The 25597-nt window shown below is 40.8% G+C and overlaps 1 protein-coding gene across 2 annotated transcripts in view; it reads right to left on the bottom strand.

The window, feature by feature from the left end:
- LOC139768132 (uncharacterized) overlaps positions 1 to 25597 on the bottom strand; it is a 57441-nt gene that overhangs the window by 10674 nt on the left and 21170 nt on the right. The window contains exons 1-2 of one of the 2 annotated variants that reach the window (XM_071698023.1): positions 1761 to 2072; positions 252 to 1640 (exon numbers count right to left, since the gene is read on the bottom strand). In XM_071698023.1, coding sequence (XP_071554124.1) covers positions 252 to 591 — 340 coding nt within the window. In that variant the 5' untranslated portion in view covers positions 592 to 1640; positions 1761 to 2072. Of the gene's footprint in view, positions 1 to 251; positions 1641 to 1760; positions 2073 to 25597 lie in introns of those variants that run through there. The other variant, XM_071698022.1, reaches the window with a different exon arrangement.

A 25597-nucleotide genomic window follows, 5' to 3' on the forward strand; every position in this document is an offset into this window, starting at 1 on the left:
GTATTATTCAACAATTGTATATAAATTTAGTTTTAACAAAAGAATCATAACAATACATTTTTTAAAGAAATGATCGATTGGAATCATTTATTATTTTTCGGTTCAAGTGCCTAATAAAAGACGACTTCGGGAAGGAGAGAGAAAGAGAGAGAGAGAGAAAGGAACAGAGTGAGATACCTCGGCGTATCGATTCGTCCCGGCGCGGCGACTTGCTTTGTTCAATGTCTCCGTTCGTTCGCGGGGGTACTCACGGGTGCAATATCTCGGCTCGTCAGACTTGTCGTCGCAGTCATTCTCGCCGTCGCAGTACTTGTCCTGCGCGACGCAATGTCCGGTGGTGCCGCATTGGAACTCGGACGGTCGGCAGAGCGGCTCGGTGTTGCTGGCTGCGAGCTCCGACGTCGGGCCGGACGTGGACGAGCTCGAGGACGACGCGGACTCGGGTGACGTCGCGCCGGAGTAAACCGCGTATCCGCTCGGGTATCCGGAGTAGTCCGATGACGAAATGCCGGGGTGGTAACTAGCCGAGCCAGCCTCGATCGAGGCCGCAATCGCGGCTGCGATCAGCAGCAACCGCCGACACACCAACATGCCCCCTCACCCTAAAAATAAATTAAATTTCGCCAAGTTGAGTAAATTTTATGTAACCATGTAATATGTATATATGAGGCAGCTAAATAGATTGTGTTATATAAATTCTATTTTATCATTCGTAAGGTTCAACGCAATATGGTGATCGAAACAAAATGTTTCTAACTTTATCTCATCAGGTTTGATACTTAAAATTATTTTTCATACGTCGAGAAAAATGTTGGATTTATTTCAATAAATCAATTGATCAAGTTTGTCCCAATCAAGATAATATCAAATAAGATTGAAAATATTTTGTCAAGTTACCTTTAGACAATATTTAAAATTATAAATAAAATTCTATTTAACTTTGTGCATTATAGATCATTTAAAGTGGGCTTTAGTTTTATTACTAAATAATCGTGTTAAATATAATATATGGAATTGATTTATAATACATCTTGCGAACTTGTAATATTAGTTTGTACTAGATATCCACGGCTTCTCCGATAGTGGTAGTAGTTGTACAAGTTCTTATCTGAAGAGAGTCCACGGACAATGGAGTCCTAAGGGCTCTACAAATTGTCAATAAATGGTAGGAACTATCAGGTTCTATCAAGAAAGAGAAAGTTTCTTGTTTAGTTTCATCCTAAAGAAGAAGATAATCCGCGCATAAAAGAAACAGTATAACGTTTTTAGTTCTTTTAGCGTTTGCAGTATCGGTAGTCTCCCTTCTCGTTGCAAACGGCGCAAGAAGAGGAAACGACACAATTCCAAATCTTGAAGAAGTAAATTGATATTGCGGAAGGACCTGGGAAAAGTCTCGGCGAGACCTTGGATATATTCATTGGTCGAGGATATATATCCTCTTAAAAAGAACTGAATAAATAGTCGTAATATTTCACGGCTTGCAGGTGTTGCTCCAGCCTGTTCTTCCTAACACTTTTTAGTGACGGCTCTCTTACACGGCAAAGCCCTTCTCTTTCGCGGTCACATTTTTCTTCCTCCGCCGTGTGTGCCTCTCTTGTTGCTTCACAATTTCACATGTAGCTTCCGTGATATAATTATACCTTGATAAAAAGCAAATAAAATATATTTCTTTTCTCCTTTGTTCTCAAATATTAAGTACATTTTAATTCTTCACGCAGCTTCGTGAAATTAAATTTGTCAACAATTTAAAAAGTTCTTACATTCTCGATATTAACGCAGGAAAATACGACTTTTCCGGGATTTTTCCGATTTCCCATGCAGTCGGCGGCTCGACGATCAATGATTCGCCCGATTGCATGTGAATAAAACGTCCTTCCCTTCATCTCCGGCCCGCTTTTTCTCCGTGTCACAGGGGGATATGTTGGCGCGGGTTGTGCATCATCAACAACATTGGTTCACTCGATTTAAAATCTTCCCTCCTCGTGCCCCATCTCTCTTACAACTGGACCCTTCACTTTTTACGGAGCTTTATTCATTCCACTCGAGCCCTCCCTTTCTCAAAGTCGTTTACCCTCACTCAGATCTACGTTTCGACGATTTGTTCCCCCCCCCCCCCCCCCCCCGAAGACGTTAACTCGATGCATCCCCCCTTTTTTACGTTACACGGACGGACGTATGCTTTGATAAATTCTCAGCGATAAACGTACCGCTGAAGGAGATACAGATGTAATAACGCGCGTTCGCTTTACATGTTCTTTGATTAACGTAAACAAATTTCATTCGCTTTGACGTACCGGGGACGTACTCCGAAACGTAAAATGAATAGTCCGGCCGGCTTTAACTCGTTAAGACACCAAATACAACTCGGTCGGTGATTCGCGCGGAGTGTTTAGAGAGAGGAGAGCGGATTATGCTAATTCTATTCAGAAAACTAACTCCTCTTACGTGAATGGACTCACCAGTTCGCCGTACAAATACCGGGGATCTATTAATTCGCACACGGCAACTCGCGCGCGGATCGATGCCGCGCGAGTGTTCATCGTAACAAAGTTCCGCCGTGTCGACCTTATCCGCGGAAACTTGATAACACACAGCGTGTACGCTTAGAAAGCAAATGCGCGGCGCCCGCCGCGGTAGATACCCGTGTTATCCTGCCTTTTTATAACCCCGCGTGTGCAACAACCGCCTCGCCCCCCCCCCCGTGCAAAACCCATCGGCTCTCCAAGTCTCACGGTGAATAATATCCATGCTAATGCAACGTCGCGTCCTCGCGAAAACGTCAGCGCTAACGAGCGACACGACAGGGCCGCGCGGAAGGAACGCGGAATAAAAATCTGATTTCGCCCAACAACCGAGAGTAAAAATAGACCCGGACACCGTTGAGCGACTACGGCGGAGACCGCCCGGCGCGGCGGTTAGGTTAGGTGGTCGGGACGGTCGTAGTGGTCGTACGGCTTGGGCGACGGGGGTGGTCGCGCCGGGCGGGGGCGGGGGCGGAGAGTGGAATCCGCAATAAAAGATAACTGGATTCAAGTGCGGAGACTGCGTTGCACGCGCGCGCGACAGTAAAGGCTCTGTTTATTAAGCGGAGAGAAACGGAATCTGGGCCAAGCCCACGGGAACATGTAGCGCACGGGCGGGCAACACGGAATATGGTAATTCGCCCGGCGGGGCGGGACGGGAGTGACGGGTCGCGCGCGGGGCCCGGTGGCCGCGCTCTCCTCTGCCCTGCCTCACTTCGCAAATATACACGCGCGCCGTACGAGTACGAGTGTCACTGAAATTGCACGCGCGTGAAAGCTTATGCCGGCAGCGCGCGCCGCGCGGTCGTACTTGCGGAAAAACAGTTCGCGTCGATCGGTTACGTTAAATTGCGTCACGTACCCGGAATATTGCAAAAATATGTTGCACGCTTCACGTTGCGAATATTAAAAGGGAATGGGGTACGTCGTACATCATTGTCAAATATAATCTTATTCTAGAGATTAGTTAGAATCGAAAGTCTTAATTATATGAACGTCCGTGTCGTGACAGAGTTTTTGAGTTATAAAGTTGACCGATGGTATCGCATATAATTTGCGTAATCAGGCACATAATTGCTTTTGTAGATACGTAGTCTGTAGAGCTATCATTTATTAATGACTTTCACAGCTCAGATATATATAGTGAGATTTTTACTGTTCGATTAATTTTTTATTTTCTTCATGCAGAGATTACACTATAATTAATTGTTAAAGACAAGTATTACTAATAGCAAATTTTATCTGCCACATGCAAATTATATAATCCTTTTTAATCAAAATTTAAATCGGTTAATTATTCTGCTTAAGAAAGACTATCGAATTTAAATTTGGAGAATAAAATTTGTCCTTTCTTCATTATTCTTCTCCTGATTTTTAACATCCGAAGAGAAATAAAATCACGTGATTTTAATAAGTTAAGTAAGAATAATTTTTCACAATTTTATTCTTTGATTCACTAACGTTGCAGAATTTTTTATTTATTAAAATAATAATAATAATAAACACGTATAAAAATGCTTTTCCGAAAATAAAAATAAGTTTTATTTTTCAAATAAACGTTGAACCTGTATTATAATAATTCTCATTTATCTAAATTGATTTAAAATATAAGGGACGGCCTATTCGGCTATACTTATACTTTCATTTTCTAAAGCGCACTTTAAACCGATCTATAATATTCACGTCAGATTTCAAAATCCAATTATATCTAACTTATAGAATATAATACTATAAATATAACTTTACATGTCGCAAATTTCGAGATATTATATGCACTATTTTAACGCTTCTTCTATACGTACCTTAATATACAGTCTATTCTAATTTTTCATACGTTTTTTCGTATTATCGTAACAAGATTACAGGTGGAATTCTATTTCGAATCCCGACACGAATTATACATTATCTAAAATGAACCTCATATCGCGCTCTAGATCAAGACGAGCGAGCGCGAACAAACACGAATGAACAGCGCAATTTAAATGAGTGCGAACAGTGCCGTTAAATATTTCGCCGTATTGGATACGTTAAATATTTCATTAGAATTGGCCGGGTACGGTAACGACGGCGACGCTCGGCTTGTTTTCGTCGCGCACGGCGCGCTGTGGTATACACAAGATCGTTGTGTTGTCATTTGCACGGCGACACTCGAGCGGGCAGGTACGGAGTCGCTCCGTGCGTAGCATTATCCTTCGAGACGCGCTCGCGGCAGGTACAGTGAAGACGCGTGTCATTTCTTATGAATAATAAGCGTCAAGCGATTGCTTATCGCTGTCCCGCGCGATCAGTCGCAATCTTTTCATATCGACGATTCTTTATCGCGCTACCTCGCGCGATATCTCGCGCGGTTTATTAATTCCGAGGTTTATTCCGAGCAATTGACGATAGAAATTACAAATTAGTCCAATCTCTTTGCGTTTAGACCCGAATGCATTATCTCGCACAGCGTATACAGCGCGTTCCGAGCTTCTATCGCATATTTGAATGTAATTTGAGCGCCATTTTCGCGTCGAGAGCCGCGATATGCACACGCGATGGTTTAATGGACGGATTAATAATGCGCGTATTTGCCGGGATTCATGCGAAATGTATATTGCATTTCGACAATATTGTATATATTATCGGCAATTGAAATGCAATCGTGCGCACTTTTTCGAACGGTCCGTCGCGTCTTATAATTGCGGCGGGTTTTGACTCGCGTCGTGTCGCGCGGCGAACGAAGCGAAGTTGCCGCCGAGCGGCCGAGGCAACGCTGATGGATCATTCGCCGAAAGTCGTGCCCAACGAAGTGGCCACGGTCTCGCCTCGCGTCGCCGCGTGCCATGCCGTCGCGTTCCGTTTGACCGGTAAATACTGGTCGTGATTAACTTCGATATTTGTTGAACACACAGCGCGAATCCGGGGTTTGTACGGCGATTAAAGGTCCGTCGCCCCTCGGATTTCGTCCGCGGTCCGCCGCGCCAATCGTACCGTGAATCGTCGCGACGGTGTCGTCGAGCGGGGGGGGGGGGGGGGTCGGTGTCTTTTCCATGGCGTTCTCCCATCGCGTCGGCGTCGCAATGAAGTACGCGTCGTGTGCGGCTAGCGTCGGAAGTGTCGCGCGAAGTGCCGTCAGAGCGTTGAACAAAGCGCGCGCGTTCATAATTAATCGTGTTTTCGCGAGTGAGTGAGTGCCATAAAGGAGCAGCAAGGCACCTGGGAGGAGGTGGGGGCCTGGGGGAGGCGTCGGGCGACGACGGAGCAACCAATGGCGTGAGTAGCCTTTATTATTTATCGCATTATTTGTACGTTATTTGTGGAGTTGACCCTGTTTAGCCCTGATTATTTGGGTGATTACACGTAAAAATCAGAGGAGAGGTTTTTGTTTTAAATTTTAAATTTTACCTGTAAAATTTTGACAGAGTTTATACTTAAAAGGAAAGAGAGATTCTCTCTCTCTCTTTCTCTCTCTCTCTGTTCGAAAAATATACGGTTCTTTTGTTCGATATTTTTACGCTTGAAAGACAAATATGTTAAATTATTGAGCGCACGCAATAATATTAACTATTGTTTGAAATCGTGATATTGATCGCTTTCGACGCTGCTGTAATTTGAATATATATTTGTGTGCTTTACAGGTCGAGGCAGTTATAACTCCGTCGCTGCGCATCGTATTGGTGAGTGCCAAATTATCTCTTATTTTAATCTGAGGTAATGGAATATAATGGAATATTACAGTTAAATATAACAGCTGACAGGTTCATTGCCTTAAAATGGATGAAATAGGACATATTAATGTAATATTTAACTCTGATGTATAATCGTCCGTCGACCTGTGCACACACGAATGCAAACGTACAGAGCTCATAAAATAGAGTTCATCATTATTATTAATGCATTATTAGTCGGTTAGATCATTTACCGACGCATTTCGATATCTTAAATTATTATGCACCAGCATAGTAATTGCCCGGTGATTAGTGTTCAGTAATTACTAGGTGCATAAGTCGCTTAATATTTATAGGATTTTCACTCGCTGGCATGTGTATTCAAGTGAAAAAAAAAAGGAGGGGAAATATTTTACAACTGGGGTAACAGTGAAAAGTGATAAGCATGACGGAGTAACTTTACGGAGTAAACAAAAAGAAAGGATCTTCAAATCGTAAAGATATTATTAGGTATGTCTTTTATATTTTTTGCCAAGCACTTTATGAATCGGCGAGATTTTTAAGAAAGTCATCTAAGAGAATACCATGAAAAAAGAGATGATGTATTAATTTGGCACATTACAGAATTGATTAAAAATTTTTGACTTTATTGTTTAGACAAATAATGAAAAAATAAATAAATAAATAAATAAAACCTATGACAAATAAAAAATATTGATATTTGTCGTACCTATATAAAATATTCTTATTCTACTTTTTTCATGGGTTTTTACTTTTTTCATATCCCATGAGCTAAGAAGATCAGATTAAGATATTCTATGCATTTATGTGAAATAAAAATAAATAAATATTTATAAAATATGTTAGGGAAAAATTGTTAATATTAGGTATGATTTAGCTTTTCTTCTTTCCGTTTTCTAAATATTCTTTTAATAAAATTTGAGATTTACTTGTAATCTCTCTCTATACCTCTCTCTACAGAGTTAAATATTATAAAATTGGTGCAAGAACGCAATATACTTAATTTTTTAAACATCTCTGCTTAAATAAAAGAATGAAAATATTTTAATTATACAATACACTTCAATTAATTGATTTAATAAAAGAATATACTAATTATTGTTAATGATATTTATTGTTATGATGCACCAATTTTACATTGATCTTTCACAGTTCATCCATATTTATTAATAATTTGATCTTATACTAAAGGAAAATAAATTGACATGAGTTATTATAATATATATAGTATATATACGTACTAAAAAATAATATTAAAAGATAAAATTAGCCAATAAAATTAGGCAATAAAAATCAATATTATTTGATTTTATGATCAATCAATGACAGATTGATATAAATATAATTACGGTCCTATAAATATGCAAATTTTACGTGACATTATTGATCAACTTTGATCGCTTATCATTCGATTGCATTTCTTACACTTTTACATTAGGATCGATATTTAATTTTAATTAATGTTCTAAATACGTTATTAAAGTGTGCATGGTGTGATAAAACGAATTTTTTTTACATTTACTTTGTATAAACTTTGTATACTCGTGAATAATATCTATACGAGTCTTTGGATTAAATCTATTTTATTCACGTGCGCGAATCGCTTAAAATTACATACGTTGTGCTCACGTTGCAACCATCGCCGAACTTATTTAAACGCTTACCTCGTCAAAAAAGAATTTTTTTTACGAGCGGGAGATATCGTTTAGTTGCTCCCCTCGATTACTGTAACGTCCGCAGGACGCCGCTCTGCGGCGCTCTTAAAAATCGGTTCTGACCCTTATCCCACGATAGGCATTGAAAAAGTGGTCTTCCGCCAATCTGGCATGGCGAAGTGGAGGGAAGACCTGTGTTAAATTGCCCGTACCGGTCTGGGAAATTGGGTCGATGCACGAGAAAATCGACTGCAGATTGAGAGAGAAAGAAAGAGAGCGTGAGCGAGGAAGACGGGCGGGGGGGAAGAGAGGAGCTTCCCAGCATCGGGGATCGAGCGACGCTTCTATCGATGCGAAATTGGAACTGGAAATCGTGGCGCAAGAAGCCGAAAGGGGATTCGAGGAGGCACGGGGAGACGAGCGGGGAGAACATATAAGAGAGCGAGAGTAACGAAAGTCGATCGAACGAAAAGGGGGCGAGATGCCAGGGATCGACGATTTTCGCGATCGTTCGAATTTTCGTCCATCAAACTGACTGCGTTTCGATGGCTGGCCTCCCCTCGGTCGTTACGCCCGGTGTTTAAAGTCGAAGAAAATTGGCGCGGATCGGGGGACGAGCGATTTTCATCCGTAACAGCCAAGTAGCAGCACGCTCACGCTCCGATTCGGCTTTATACGCCCCGCCGTTAACCGGACGCTTGCATCTATTCAATAACGACTTGCGTAATTTAAGTTTTCGCTTAAGCGCGCACATTACGTGCCCTCCTCCCCCTCCCCCCCGCCCCCCGCCACGAGTTTCTTCGATCTCTCATCCCGGTATTTTCCTCACGCGCTTCGAGTTTCGGCGGATGCCGAAACGCTACCGCGCGCGCGGCGATAGGTACCCGGTGCAGCATTCGTTCCCCGACGAGGAATAAATGCATAATAAATGCCGCAATGTGCGCAACTAGCGAGATTAACTGTCTATCGCCGAGAAGGATATCGGGGATCATCCCGCAGTCCCGAAACGGCGAACGATATCATTTATTAAAATCCAATATAAAACTGTTTTTCTTAAAATCGTTCCCCCCGCTTACCTTTAAATGTTTCAAAACAGTTCAAAACGTACGCTCGAAGATTGCCAAAGAGAAATATTCTGTGTAACGTAAAATTCGCCTCTCTCTTTTTCTCGTGCGGAAGTAAACTGCAGAATTGTAGCCAGGAGGTTGGCTGGAAGACGGTCGAATTGGCCGGGGCGAAACGTGCGTTTACGTGGAAACCTGAATTACGCAAATTATCATTGAATAGACGTAAATGTTCGGAGATGGCATATAATTTCAAATTGAAGCGTGACAAGCGTTCGATCGTTCTTACGAAAACTCATTGTGACGCATTCGATAAGCGTCAAGCGAGGTAATTGAAATTCTCGATTAATAAAATAACGTTTCCCAGTAATGAAATACCTCATTGTTATTTTTAATGTTTTTCTAGCCATTATAACGTGAGCACTCGTGAGTCTCTTTAATAATTTCATAATAACTCAATCTTTTAATTATCGAAAAATCATTGTGTTATCTCATTTATCTCGTGTTATCAATTACCCCACTTAATTTTGTTAATTAAAAAAAATGAAAATATTAGTAGACCTTATTTCAATCTATTTTATACGTGAATGAATTAATTGCGTCCCGTTGGGCAGAGAAACCTTTTTTCGCATTTCGAGAAACTAAGTTATTGAAGGTAGCAAAGTTAATTTAAATCCAACTATTTTATTGCAGCACTTTCTATGGCTTTATGAAGAGAGAGATAGTAAAATTTCATTTGTTCAAGTAAACACGAAAATTTATACATATCAGAATTTTATTTTTATACATTATGTGTAATAGGCGGAATAATTTTTTGCGAATAAATTTACGAAATTCACGTGTTTCTCTTCATATAACGAAGTTTTCAACACGAAAAATTTCAATTATTCGCGGGTAATTAACATAGACACACATTAGCAATAATTTAACAAAGATAGAATATTATTTGAAATTGGTAAAAAAGAAATTCATTATCTCTAAAAAATAATGTTATCCGTTTTACATAATGTAAACATGATTGTTCGAAACTGTATTTTATTTTCGCGTTAAAACTTTCACCCGTTTCGTATCGCGGTACGCGTTGAAAGGTGCGAAAAACGTAAACTCGCGATAAACGAGCGCGACGGATACGACAAAAAGACAGATGAATTTCCAGACGGTCCTCCCTGCTGGAAGAAACAATGGCGCGTCTCTCCGCTTAAATCGCGACCGAAAAATCTCCTTAACCGAGTTCCGAAGAACCCGGCAGAACTTGACGAGCGGCACAGCGAACGTCGACGGCGACCAGCCTGTTGCTTTAACGCCTTCGCGCTACGGCCACCTTCGTCGTTCTGTTCCGCTTGAGACAAAGAGCCGCGAAGACAACGCCTGGCTTTTCCTGAGAGCGTCTCGTTTCCGCCGGGCGCCGTACACGAAAATCAATATCTATTTCCATTCGAAACATCACGACGGCTATATCGCGATGTCTTCCGGCCAACAGCTCTCCAACCTGTCTTTCCACTTTTGAAGGAGAGAGACAGCGAGTTCGCTGAGATCGTTTCCCCTTATTGACACAGATTCCGGTGGTTATTCTCCTTTGATATCCAAGTACTTTGCAATTTACTTAGATTCCAAAATGTTCATTGATTAATTTAATAAAGTGATAATTTTTGCAGCTTTTAATTTTTAGTATTTTTTGAACTTTTACTCTCTTTCTTTCGCGTAAACATCTAAATACTTTCGACATATTGACCTTTTAATCTTGCTTGTCTAAAGAAGAAATTAGAAGAGATTCAGAAATAGTGAATATGATAAAATAGTTAGAAATGTGAAATACATCTTTCACTTCTGAATAGAGAATGTCAATTTTTGACGTTACATAATGCATCAATTCGTGTACAAAATATAACTTCGCATGGTAGCAAATATTGGCAATAAATATCCAGAAATGTGGCTATCGGAGACACGTTCGAGTGTCCAAGGGGTATTCAAGAGTATCCATCGGACATCTGTGTTGTGCGCGGTCATCGAAAATCAGTCCTTCGATCCGATGGTTCCCATTGAGGCTCATACCTGGTGGTAGGCCGATACGGTCGCGGCCGAGCGACCAGATCCATTCGATCCGGAATAGTCGGCATTTCAGTGCCGGCGGTCTGTCCGCTCGGACGCAACGAAGCCCGACCGCATATCTGGTTCTACTACTTTGCCGCGCGGGTTGATCCGCGCGATCACGGGCAGCGTTCGACATTGCGGATACGGAGCGCATTCATAGGCGAGCGTGTCCCAAAAGCGCGTCCAAAATCACTGCGTCGGTAGAAAAGCGCTGAACGAACAAAAACCGGTTCCAGTCCGAAGGGTATGACCGTCTAATTTTCGTAAAAACGCTCGCGTCGCCGGAATTTGGCTCGCGTGCGACGATGTCTCATTGTTACCGTGTATCCGTGTAGCGGTGGGGTCCCGGGATACATCGAGAGATACGGACAAATATCTTCTCTTCTCCTTTTCTCCTCTCCCCCCCCCGCCTCTTCCCGTAGAAATTCTTCAGACATATAGAGGAGAAAAAGAGCGGTCATTTATTTTTCCATAAAAATGTTACCGCCGATCTTGCTATAGTTTATTGCGCGTATAACTACATAAAATTACATTTTGTTTAAAAGTATCGAAATAGTATCGATAATTGTCGATAAGATTTAGGATCTGAGTTGCGAAGCAAAATCGAATGCAGATATATAGTTAGGATAATTTTAAAATTTGCAAAATGTAAATATAGATAATATTGAAACCATAAGATACATTTATAAAATGGATCTACATTCTATAAATGAAATATATGTAAAACTCGGATTTAGATGATACATATGCCTGTCTGTATTCAAACTATAAATAAGGAGACCTACATTTTTATTATATTAGTATTCGACGAATCGGAACACGCTGTATCTTATAATTTTTAAATTATATCGTAGTCTCGAAATTACATGGCGCTCGTGTATGCTTGTAACATTTTTTAGAAACATGAATTTTCACATATGTGCGCGAAGTGTGATTGTTGCAAGTTGAATGGTCAGGGAAAAGTGCCAGCAAAAGGAGCGAAAAGTGGAAAAATAAGTATCGCACTACTATACGCGTTGCCAAAAATCTCAAGTTTCTCCATCTTTGTGCACCCTGGGAGCAAAGCACGTTTCTAAATAAAACTAGAAAAATTTTATGAGTAACGTCTTCGTTCACGATAATGGATTTTAATTATATTTCTGTCAATGTATGCGGTAGCACGAAACGGCTTTCATCGTTTAACATCGATACACGAAAACTTTTAGTGTATCGATGTGTAAAAAAAATGTACGATCGTTTAATTAATAAATTAAGCACTAAAAAAGGTGGATAAATATCCGAAAACAGATTACGCGCGATATTACTTCAGAGGAAATGGAAACGTACATTCAATATCCTGCGTTAAAATTGAATTTTATAGAATCTTGATTCTGTCCAGTAATTCCGTTATAATCGCATTCGTAATTTAAATTTTCAAGCGCGCTCGTCTGTTGCAGCGCTTGTGTTTCCAATTCACATCAAAAAAATTCACCCAGGTTGAGCGGAATAAACGCCGCGATTGTCTCGTTTATGTCATTTAAATAAAATTTTTCAACCTCTGTCAACGATGAGAATATACCTGTTAAATAGGATATTTTTTTGAAGTCGCGTAATTTCGTAACGTGTTATCGAGTAACGAGTAATGTAACGTGACATGAAAAACAATTATGCGATATAACAAGTTTTATTTTTGCCGAGATGTGGCAAACCACATATTTTATATTGTAAAAAGTTTCGCAATTGGATTACATTTTCTGATAATTAATTGTCACTAATGCGCCGGTATATAAAATTTTGGCAGTATGCGTATAATTATAACTATACACTGTATAAATATTGATAAAGCTACTTTCTGATTCTTAAATTCTCCACATTAATTGCGATTTTCTTAAATTTAGTTTTTGTTCAGTCGTCGTCGTCGTCGTCGTGGAAAATATAATATTGTAACAAAAGGGAGTGAAAAGTAAAAAAAATACGAAGCGGAATAAGAACCCTCCGCTAGTGGAGTTTGTTATCGAATTGCTAACCGATCGACCGGCTGGGAGAACAAATACAAGCAATCCCGGGGGAACAAATAACGGTAGTTCCTTTCTTGGTGTAGCGTGAGCTGAGTAAGTAAACCGGTGCGACTTGGTATCATCAGAATTTTTATCTACGTACTGTAATTTCTCTCTGGCGTTCATTTTTTGCCGAATATAACACAGCGTGGAATAAAGGCACGTGTAAAGTGACCTATATCCGATATTATACGACACGCCGATATGTAACTCGTCGGTATTAATCAGATTTTATATATAAAAAGTTGAGAAGGATGTGGATAATCACAAGATTTTGAGACGCGTAAGGAAGATTTCGAAAGCTCGATAAGATCCGATATCTCATAATCCCTTTCGTAATAACTTATTCAAAACATTGATTGGTGAATAATTACTATTTGAAATGACGATTACCAGTTGTAGAAATCAATTAGAAACTTTCCATCTATAGAACTATTGTAATAACTCAATTTCGTCAGATGAGATGTGTCTCAGATATCGTTCTCAATGCTACATATAACTACACAATTATGCTAATCAACAAATTACTTCGTCGCAGTTAATTCGAAGTAATTTGAGGTATATTATTTCATGCAAAAGTAAGCTATATGTGCATACATATATAATGTATATATGCCATTATATCATTTTAATCTGAAATTTTCATACCAAATTGATGATAATAATAACCACAAATCAATACTCGGCCAAGCGTCGAAAATCAAAAAAGCAGCTTATATATAATTAAACCTGCAGCCATTAAGTTATTTATCCTACATCAAGTATTAAACGAGTGCCTTTAGATAGAATATAGTCGATTTTTTATATTACTATACAGTTTGGAAAATAAAATCAATCTTTTAATTTGAATTGAGATTACTAAATTAATCACAGCACGTATAAAAATATTTTATTGGCTAGATAGCTATTAACAATCAAAAACTTATTTATTGATAATGTTCTGTGAAATAACAAAATAAAAAATTCCAAAAATGACAGCAGAAACTGTTGGGTTAATTACTTTTTGATAAAATAGCAATTTCGCATTTATTAGATCAATATTATATAGATATACCGAAAGCACTTTAATGTCAGTCTATTTTATAAAAATTTAAAAGAATAAAACAATAGCTCAATGTGACATAAAAAGTAACGAATTCCGTTATTTTTATCGTAACAATAACACAACCATTCTTTAGCAACAAAATAATATTAAATCTCTTTTTCGTGGCATGTTATTATAATGAAAAAAAATATATATTATACATATCAAAGTTAAGAATTAATTTCGTCTAATGAAACAAACATTTTATTATTTATTACTTTCAAAGTACCAGATAAAAGATCAACAACAGTAGCGACAGCATGCTGAAATCTCGCGAGGGTCGCGTTCGATAAAGGATTATACTTTGAGTTTTAGAAAAAGAGAGACAGAGAGAGAGAGAGGGAGGGAGAGAGAGAGAGAGAGACACGATGCGCGTTCTATACTGATAAGCGGCTGTAAGATAGAAACTCGTAACTCCCCCGTATAAACTACGAGCCGAGCTTCTGTCTGTGAAAGCAACGCCGAGCACTTGCCGGCGCAATCTAGCATCGTCAGAATATCTTATCCACGTCCGGCGATCTCTTCCGTTCATTGCCACCTACGTCGCAAACGCCGTCGTACATCACGCGTGCCCGGGATGCTCTATAGAGACTCTCTCATATACCTGTCTGATTCTTTTCTCTTTGTTTTTTATATCTCTTTTCTTCTTCTTCTTCTTCTTTTCATCGAATTTTCGATATGCGCGCGCCTGGACGTCGAACCAATAACTCGCCCCCATTATATTCTTCTCGGTGCCCCCCGATTTTCTCGCCTCTCTCCGTCGTTCCTTTCAATCCGATCATCATCATCGCGCCTGCCCTTCTTTTATCCGCACGCGGAAAAAAGAATCCCGGCCAACGGAATAATGGCGTACGATTGTTGGCCGTTTCTCCGCGATTAATCCGCGTCTCCTCCATCAGGTCCTCCTACACCCTCCCTCGTTTCTGTCGCGATTCACGGGGACACGCGTGCAAAAGACGAGGCGTATCTGACTACACCCCTCGTCGTTCTGGCAAATGAGAGCGCCATCGACGTAGACAGTATTACTCGATCCCTTTTCTTCTCGCGGAACACAATCAGTGTGCCGAGATGTAATCCCCCGGGCGGCGAAGTTTGCGACGAGAAGTGTTAATTAATTAACTATGCCGCCGTTGTGCTGGTACTTTCGCTAACGTCGTGCTGCGAGGGTTAAGCGCTTTCGAATAATTCCGGAAAATGGGATTCGCCCATGCGTCGTTACACGCCGTCGGTTCGTGCGATTGCGATCGAGATAGGTACGTCGACGGAGCACTCACATTTTTTTCTTTCTCTCTCTCTCTCTCTCTCTCTCTCTCTCTCTCAAACGGTAATCAAAGTACAGCGTTGAATCCCCTTTGAAAAATGTAAAGGGATATCGGAAAAAGCGTCGTGGTTATGAGTAGGGCGAACTGCGCGGATAAAGATGAACGATGATAATGAAGCTTCTTGCCGGAATGTTATTTCTTTCGTTTAAAGGTAATGCGTTTCGCAATAAACGATAAAGACACATGAATCACAATTGGATAGAATTATTAAGAATAATAATCTGTATTATATAATTTTTATTGCACGTTTCATTAACGTTAATTAACATTGTATACTACGGCGAATATGTGCAATACGCAAATTATCGTAAAATATTTTGCAAAAGAATTGATTATATTGCTTATCTCATTATGTTTTACTTATTGTTAGAAAAACATTAATATATGAAAGAAATAATAATAGCGTAAAACTTATGGAAGGTTGACATCTGTTTGATGACAAAGCTAATAGAAATTGGTAATAATATATTTCTACAATATACATGTATTTTAACAAAATAAATGATAAGATAATGGTTAAAAAATATTTCTTATCGTTCTATTTTATAAATATTGAATATATAATGTTCGAAATATTAAAATATATAATAAGAAAGTTGAGATATATTTTTAACACAACTTCTGAGTTAGATGCATAGAATATCAAAGAATATCTTATGCAAAAGAAACAAACTATCGCGAACGATCTCTTCTGCTTCGTAAGAGATTATCGAGAGGTATCTGCGAGATATCCCAGCGGCCCCTTCGATCCAGTTCCATCACACTAGCCGATCGAGAAATTCGATAAAGAGTTTCATAAATGTCTTATTCGTATCGTGACAGGGAAGTAAAGGGCGCGGAAGTGGCGCGCGAGGAAATCGATAATGGCGAATATCTGCCATAACCGCTCGCCATTAAACCCCCGCGGGTCAGTGGCGTGTCTCACTAAATTCCCTCGGGCCATAATGCAGTCGTCACGTCCGGAGGATTAATACGCCCACAGTGCATTTATTCAACGTGGCGTTTGTTGTTTCGTCCGCAGTCAAATGAACGGCTACGGCATGGCGGCGGCGGCGGTGGGGGGGCGGGCAGGGGCGATCGGGATCAAAATTTACTGCCGGTCTAGTCCGGGGCCCTTCCGAACAAAACCGTTCCGAAGAGAGATCGATGCGACGATCGCGCTAGACGGTCGGGATGAGGGTTGGTCAACGATCCCCGGGTCGGTCAGTCCGTTCGTCCGTCGGGGGATGCAGCAACGGCGGCGCGCGGCGTGGCGGCGAGTGCATACAAACTGGCGCGCCGGTATGCATCGTCGCTGTCGCGGACGCGTCACCGTGCCGTATTGTCTTTCATAATATTTGGACGTCATGGGCGAAGGGGCTCTGGGGCAATAGACGTCGCATGATTACAGTAACCGGTGACTTAGGTAGGTTCTCGTGTTTGCAGATCGTGAGGGTATAATCGATTCGCGACGATGAACTTCTCGGGGCGCACTCGGAACGCTCAGGCGCGCGCTCGTGTAGTGCCGAAACATTCTCGAGCGAATAATCAAATATTACAAGAGTCTAATCATCGCTTGGAAGATGTAGTTAGGAAAATATGGTAATCGTAATGAATGGAACAGCGGTATAATGATAAGATGAAATGTCGAGATAAAGTTCAGAACGTAAGCATATTTTCTTCTCTCCAGTTATTCTCCAAATATAATGACCAAGCGACATGCATATAACAGTAACACAGTAAAAGACGAGTAGATTATACACATAATTTAACTGTAACAGAATTTTTTGATTTTCTTTTGTCTAAAATTTATTCCTTGCGTTTACGTCGCTCTCGGCAGTTTATTGATTCAAGTTAAGCTTGTTTTCACATAAAACAACTGTTCTATATGTATAGTAGCAAATAACGGCAATGTCAACATGGAGAAACCTGAATAATGGGTTACGTTTGTGTGTCTAAGGGATATATGTAAGATATCCGGTAGATATTCGGGACTCGGGTTGCATAGACATACCGCTCGTACGTTCGTTGCAAATCGTTCACTGTATGTAAAACCGTCGACGCGTTCCCTCTCCGAATGCGTGCTTCAATTTTTCCACCGACGATCCCGGCCGTGCGCGCACTTTGATCTTTTATGGAACAACGCAATTTATGGTCCGCTTTTTACCGAAGTTTGCCTGTTATACATCCGCGCAAACGCTCCCACGATGGGACCGGTCGTTTCCACTTCGCGGTCTCAGCTCTCTGTAATTGCGTCACGTAAAACTAGAAGAAGAAACTTTTGCAAATGGAGTCATTCGTTATCGACCGCCGGGGCTCTCTCCGGGATGGCTAGCAAAGCGCTACGCGACTTTTACTCGCCAGTGCGAATTCATTAAAAGCGATGATCCAACCATCCATTCCGTGGGAACGGAACGTTTAAAAATCCAATCTGCGTGGCACGATTTCCGTGGAACGTCGCTCTCGCGCGAAAGAGAAAGATCGGCGGTGCGACAATCGTGTCTCCCTCGATTCGTCCCGATGTTTAAACATGAAGTATCATGAAATATACATGCGTGCTTCGTGATCGAATGAGAAAAAAAGCATATACTTTTCCCGCATACGGTACGGCGTTATCTCGACCTACGACGTCCCGATCGCGAGCGTTCGAAGCTGCACACGATGCATGCGTGCTTGCAAGGCGCGAAGTTCTTTCGTGTGTGCGAAACGCAATCGATATCACTCGTTATTTTGGGAGGACGACTCTGGCGCGCCGCTTACGAGGATCCCTAACAATAAGAGTCTGCCGCTGGTTGGATTCGCGACATTTATTTTGCGGCTTTTCCGGGCGCCGTGGAGAATAATTAAAATGTGCGCGGCGAAACCGCGGTTTCCGCCGCGATCGTCGGCTTAATATCGCCGGGTTCGTCACGTAGTTGGCAAGTAAGAAAAACGAGGAAAGTGCCCCGACCAGCTGAGAATACGAATTTTCAGTGGGAAGCGCGATGGCGCTCCTCCGCAAAGTGATAAAATTTAATTATTCATAACGGTATCGTCTATTCGGGGAACATGACAGGAACTCTGATGACAAAGGGTATAATAGTTAATTGATGTCTTCGTAGAGGTTGAAATATGAAAGCTATCCCCTTCAGCGTGTTAATAAAATATAAATTGCGATATATTAACGTGTGTATATTTCTGTCACCTGCAAAATCATATAATATTGACCGTAATTTACATTTCAGAAAAAAAAATCGTTGATACCTACCATCCATCTTTTGTTACGAGTCATAAATCCCAAATTTTATCCCGATTACTTAATCAATTGGCTTAAAACATGCTCCGTAAATAACTTCTGCCCGGTAAATAGCGAAATTTTCGGCTAATTGAGGTTCTCATTCCTTATTAATTATAATGTGGATTGATGGATGGCCTCTTTTCTCGACCGCGTGGAATTAGCATGAGTAATAAATTGATAAGTACGAAGAAACACGTGCCCGCGCACAATCCATTAATGCATAAATTATTTACGATGATCTGCATATACGCGTCCGCGTTCATCTCGCACTTTGGAATATCGCCGCAAAATTCTCTCGCATCGTCAGTTATTCCTTCACAGCTGCGCGTGCACATCGTACACGAATCCCGTTAACGAGCAATTAACATGGTCCTACCCTTTAAATCGGTTAGAACAATCTGAAATATTAAACGCGTGCCGCTTTTGGTAGCTCATCGCGGTAGATATATAGTGACCGCTTTTGCGAATGTTCTTTGTTGATATACCGTGCTTTATACAGGATTTTCGCGAGGCAAAATTTCAAAGTATTTCCTGGCTCGAACTTCGGATCGAACAGCATTTAACCCAATCCGAGACGAGCTGTAAATTTCCTTTTGCTCTTAATATCTATGCCGACCTGATCATACTTGTTTCATTCCAGCCCGATTGAAATTCAATACTTGATATTATAAATGCATATATCTGCATTACGTTCGCAAAGTTATTTCAAACTATCTCTGAAACGAAACAGTTACAAAAATTCTGCTTAAAAAAACAGGTAAAAAAATATATGAATTCCCAAAGGTTAGCGAAATTTAACTTTGAACGCGTATTCAATAACTAAATGCATTTATTATCAGCTCTCTGCTCTTGTTTAAATGAAATATTTATTTGTATCGGCCGGCTATATTGTTGGAGATTATTTTTTATACATCTATATAACATCATAACACAGTGTAACAGTACATTATACATATACACACACAAGAGCAAACTTTAAAAACCATAAATAAAGTAAAGCAAAAAAAAATGATAATACGTTTTTCAAAGCAAGAAATAATTGATCTTTGGATATCGTGAGACGCGTAAATGCATATCGTTCCGACTGTCTCTGATAAGAGAAATACGACGAAAGAAGGCAGCAAAGTTTGTACAATGCAGAACGCTGCAGTAACACAAACACAGTTGCACCGCTGCACCCTCGTAGCCACCCTCGCCCTGCTTCGCATCGCGCCGCGCGCCGCGCCGCGTCGCGTTGCATCGCATCGCATCGCATCGCATCGCATTCGCGTCCACGTTACTGTTAATCCGACCGTGCAACGCGGGCGCACGAGACAACTCCGAAGCACGAAATAATTCTGCGAAATGCCGTTGTTGGATTACAATCGTCTTGTTTTAAGGACCCGCCGCGCCTGTTTGCGCGAGATGGTGTGTACACGTGCCTTGAGCGCCCGCGCCAGATCCGCGCCGCCAGTTTACGACTAGTTCCAAAGGAACAAAGGGAGCGTTGTTTCGGGGAATGTAATTATTCGGTCCATTTTGTAACGTCGAACTCGCGCACCGCGATTAAAGGGCCTCTACGTTGCGCGTTAATCGACCGAATCAATTTATTTTTCCCAACGCGCGTCACTGATTTAGTTTTTGGACCGCTCCTCTGACCAGTCGTTTCGGAACAGCGATTCGTTTAAATATTCCATCAAATTTCGATACGTGATATAACGTTCGAAGCGAGGAATACTGTTCAAATAACACCGCCGCAGTTGTAATTATAGCTATTATAATATTATAATATGATTATTGTCTCTTCTAATCATTTAATCGTAAGACGCAAAACTAGTAGTGTAGCTTTTTAATAAATCGGGTTTGTTTGTACATAGAGAACAGCTTAAAATTTAATTCTTAGCGACGGAATATAGATTGCCAATTCGCGATTGCAACAAAATTCGACGTATGGTTGAAATACGATGCTAACACGAATGTTAACGACGTATTGATTAGAAATTAAGTTGAGAAATGTAACAACTTGGTTTTCAACATAAATATCTAATAAAATGCATCCGGATTTATCTAATTGCAGGATGATGAATTGGGAGTATTAAGTGTATTAACGATCATATGGCAACATAATATTTCCTAAAGATAATTGTTTTACATAAATCACTTTATACAATTAATTATTCCTCAACGGAAACAAGAATATAATAGTTCTTGAATTATAGTCGATCCAAAATAAAAGGCGTGTAAATTAAGCAGTAAAGATGCAAAAAGATAACGACGTCTTATTTTTTATTTAATTTTAAATGTTTTACATCGAAAAATTTTTAGTTGAAGAATTAACAAATTATTATTTGTTTAATATTAACAAAACAATACTGAATTGAATATCGAACATTTAGAAAGTGTCACTAAAATTAAATTTTCGTTAAAAAGAGATCAATTCCAAATATGTTGAAAAGTTTGTTGTCAAGAGAAACTGTAGAGAAAGTGCGCAATCCTTGGGATATTCTATATGCACAGACACCGTAAAGTAAAGTATTAAGTACTTTGAGAGACAGAAGTTTAAAATGGCACCTCATTAGATAGTCAATATTTGATATAGCGAAGAATTTTGATATGTACGAGCAGTCAGGTGTTATGGAGCAATAATATTAATGCGACAACCTCAGTTATAACTTATCCCAAATATAGTTTATAGTTATTACGAGACTGTCCTCTTATTGTAGTCCTCTTAGTAGGTGTGACATAAAGTGTTTTAATGTTTTGCAACATTATATTTCAGACATAGTAATACAAATTAATAAAACCAATCAAATGCGTTATTCAGAATAACTTTTTTAAATATAATTATTATAGATTTATTCTGAATTTTATAATTATTATGAATTTATTATTATCCAGCGTAACTGTCGTATTTGTGGAGTTACAAGCGTCTATATTAAGGATTTATTCTGCAATATGTGGTTAAGAACCACGATAAAGAACAAGTAAAAAGTTCTACACGGTGCTTCTTTTTAAAAAGACTCCTCTATTGTCTATTGACTGTTCATGCATGTTCTGTTAATCCGCAGCTCTTTTGCCGTTTACTATTTCTTTTATACCGTAGCCTCTCGTGCAAAAAGTGAATAAGTGAAAAAAGGCCGCGTCTCGACATCCTATCGTGATAAAAGCGAACAGAGGAAGAGTTTGAATTCCTACTTTCATGCAAAATGCATATAAAATTATATTTCTGAGAGTATCATACTATTCATATCTCAGGGATCTCTATCAATCTCGTATTATAAATCAACTTTTAAAAAAAATTTGGGTTACATCGAGATAGGAGTAAAGAAACTTGTGCGATTAATGAAAATTTCATTGTTCTACGTGGACATTAATTATTCACGACAGATAAGTCACATAAATCCCTGATTTACCGAAAACCGTTTCCACCCCCTCGATACTCGTATCTACGTCGAGATCTACGTAGTATCTCCCCTTCGACGGAAAAAGCGCGGAACGATAAGATCTTCGCGACTGTCGCGAAGGATTCGCGAAGTCTCTCGAGAACTCTCGTGACGTCACTCCACCAGAATCGTCCTCGCGTAATCTAATTTCTTCTTATTTTACATTCGCACTGGCATTTCTCGCGCTTTTCCTCCCGTCGAGCAAACAATAATTTATCACGTCGTAAATTCTTCATGAGGATTTCATATGGTGCGGAGAGAGGCTGGACACGGCCGTGGAAGAGTAGGAAGAAGTCGAAAGAGGAGCCGAGGTTGAACCGAGAGGGGACGTAGAAAGAAGGCTGAGAATACTCGAAGGAGGGTAAAGGAAGGAATCGTCGAGGGGGAGTCCGTCGTCGTCGCCGCTAATATTCCGAGGGCGGCCGTGGGATACGAGGCAGCTGCGCGCATGACGGATACGCCCCTGGCATAAAGGCGACATTTAGGTCGCCGCCAGCTTTTACCGGGCCATCGTGTACACGCGGACGAGTGTCGACGATCACGACGGAACTCTGTTGCTGTTGTTGCTACTGACGACGCATCGCTCCGGTGCATTGTTCACCTGCTCATCGACTGAGAGTCTACCGCGACCAGTACTCCATACCGCCGATCCCCCTCCGCGTTCCTTCCCCCCGTTCGTTTAATAAGGACGCGCTGCATGATAATGCACTGGTTGCCGGCGTCGAAAGAGCGACTGTCGACAGCCGGGGCCTCATATTCTCGAAGAAACTCGACAGTGACTTTTGCGTTACCGTGATTTCACCCTTTGCAATTCTGCAGTCTATTGTAGCTCGTGTGTTTGGATCCTTTAGAATTATGCGGCTTCTTTTACTACTGATTCTCTTGACAACGCTTGAAAAAATATTTGTAAAAATTAAACAAAAATTTTATTGTACATTGCATTTTTCACGATTAGAACGAATTTGAAATCTGTATCGTTAAGACTTATCGAAAGATTCAAGAACAAGTTTTTTACGCGAATGTATTTTTAAACGAGGCACGCTCTATAAATTGCATCAAGCACGAGAGCCTAGCGTTTGTCGATCATTATGCGAAAATAGCGGGGACGAGGTGTGACAAACTACGTAAAACCGAATGCGAATTGCGATTCCTGGGGCATATGTCCGGTCACCTGCTCGAAGGAACGGGAAACCCGTGAAACATGGGTTTCCCGAGCGGTCGTTCCCCGAGGAAATTAGTGTGCCGCCGGTGAAAAACATTCCGGCAAAACGCAGTGTCGCGTCTAACGATGAGCCGCGATGCAGCAAGCCCTTCCGATTTACCGCAAATTCGCTCCCGTGTTCAAACGGAATTTGAAATAAGGAACGCACGGCTGTAACAGCGGGCGGTGTTTCGCTGCAATGAAATATTGCTCCCGGCAATCTAGCGAGATTACGTAAACGATACCTTTAATCTCAAAAATCAATACGCGGAATTTCCGCTCTTAGATAAAATTCCTGGAATTCCATCGAATTTTTACATGAAAAAGAGACACACTGTAATCCGGGATTATTACGATGGGATAAAAATTATCGCAGGGCAGGTTAGTTTTTAAAAAAGTTCGAAAAATAGCAAATTCCTTTTAATTTATTGACATCTCTGGTCTGCATATGATCTATATATGGCAAATAAACAGACTCGACAAGCATGAATTCACGTTCGCTTTTTACCGTTCTTTTATCGGGTTCGATTACATTAACTGGATTTAGTCCGGACAAAATTATTCATTAGTCGAGATTTAAATACAGAAGACTTAACATGTCATCTCCAACATACACTATTTATGCGGGAGAATCACACGAGGAGGTGAGAGGTAAACATATATGTAAAATGTATATAAAGTGTCCCATTCGTTTTAGGATTAAGCTTCGGAGCGGTATTAAAAATTCACCACAATCTAGGTTTCTCCATGGCAGCCAGCCCGGCTCGCTCCATGGAGCCCGCGCGCTGTCGTCGCTCCTTGTAACATGGTCATCTTCATCTCCGTGAGCGAGCTCGGGCGACGGCTAAGTGACAATAATTTGACAGCTGCGAGCGTGTACCGAAATACGAGCGGGCTTATAACGGGCGAAAGTTATCGCCGACCCGGCGCCAATTTTGATCCTGACAGGGTATCGCGCTACGCCATCGCTGTATTTCCATACGTACATACGCGTGTAACGTATAAACGTATACGCGTAGGGTTACACATAGGACGTTCTAGGACTATCCCTACATATAGTACAAGATTAAAATAAATGTCCACTGATCGGTCAAATACTAATAGTTTTCAACTCGCAAGCGATTTTCAGGGATTCAATCCGGAGAATCCGAATAAATGCCGTACGATCATTCTTATTTCAAGTACAAAATGTTTTCTGTCCCTTGATACCTTGTCTTGGAAATTAATCAATCGCCAGTATAAATAAATACGAGAGGTATAAAAGGAAAAAACCGACGGGTCAAAGAATTCGTTATATCCGAAAGAAGTTCCCGGATAATCATGTGGAACACCCCGTACGTAAACTCGACGTATAACGGGGAATAACGACTGTCCTGCTATCTATGCCAGTAGTAACTGTCCCGTCGTGCGGAACGAGCTTCCGCCGGGACATGCGAGTCCCGTGCGCCCCAGAGAGCCCCGAGTAACGTTTCTTCGGCGGCGGTAGCCGCGGCGGTGCAGGATATCGGCCATTTCTATCTGAATTGCGGCCGACATTAAAGTCAGGTTTATTCCGGGGGAAATTCTGTCGCGATGGAAAAATATGGTCGACCGGCTGACCATCGTCGAGACGCGGTTAGCGCTTCGGCTTTTTAATGTTTCCGAACGAAACGACCCGGTCGTTTTTCCAGCCGCCGCGCGAACGTTAACAATATTTGTGTAAACTTTGGCGCGGCCGAAGTAATTTGTTTGCGCTCGCGCGCGCAACATGCGCTCTTTCGAGGTAACGGTGCGCGACGACGAATTTTCAAACGCGCGCGAAAACCATCCGTCCGCGCCCCGTAATTATTCTCTCGGTCTGCTTTACGCGTGACGCGCCAACGAACGGTGTTACAACAACCGCGGTATATAAAGAGTGTAGCCTCGTTAGTTTATTCAAACGTTCGGTCTGTACCGACGATGAATATTCGGCGACGGCGGTGATTGCGAAATGATCATTCGGCTTTTATTGTCGGACATGCTGAAATGCAGAGAACTACCAGCAGGAATATTTTTGTTTCTAAAATCTCTGCTTCTTTTATTTAGAAGGCTTTATCCTTAAGTTTGGGGAAGCTAAGTTAAAATTTTATTATCAAGGATATAAAGAACATAAAAATTGACACATAATTTTTATAATTCATTAATTCTTTCTCTCTTTCTTTCTATGTATTATAATTTTCTTATATAAATATCTCTAAGACAATGTTGAAGTTGTGATTGTATAAATAGAAAGATATTTAAGACATTAATTTTTTATA

Source organism: Temnothorax nylanderi, unplaced genomic scaffold (assembly GCF_030848795.1).
Source record: "Temnothorax nylanderi isolate EJ_2023f unplaced genomic scaffold, tnyl_v1.0 TNYL_tig0014_pilon, whole genome shotgun sequence".
Classification (NCBI taxonomy): domain Eukaryota; kingdom Metazoa; phylum Arthropoda; class Insecta; order Hymenoptera; family Formicidae; genus Temnothorax; species Temnothorax nylanderi.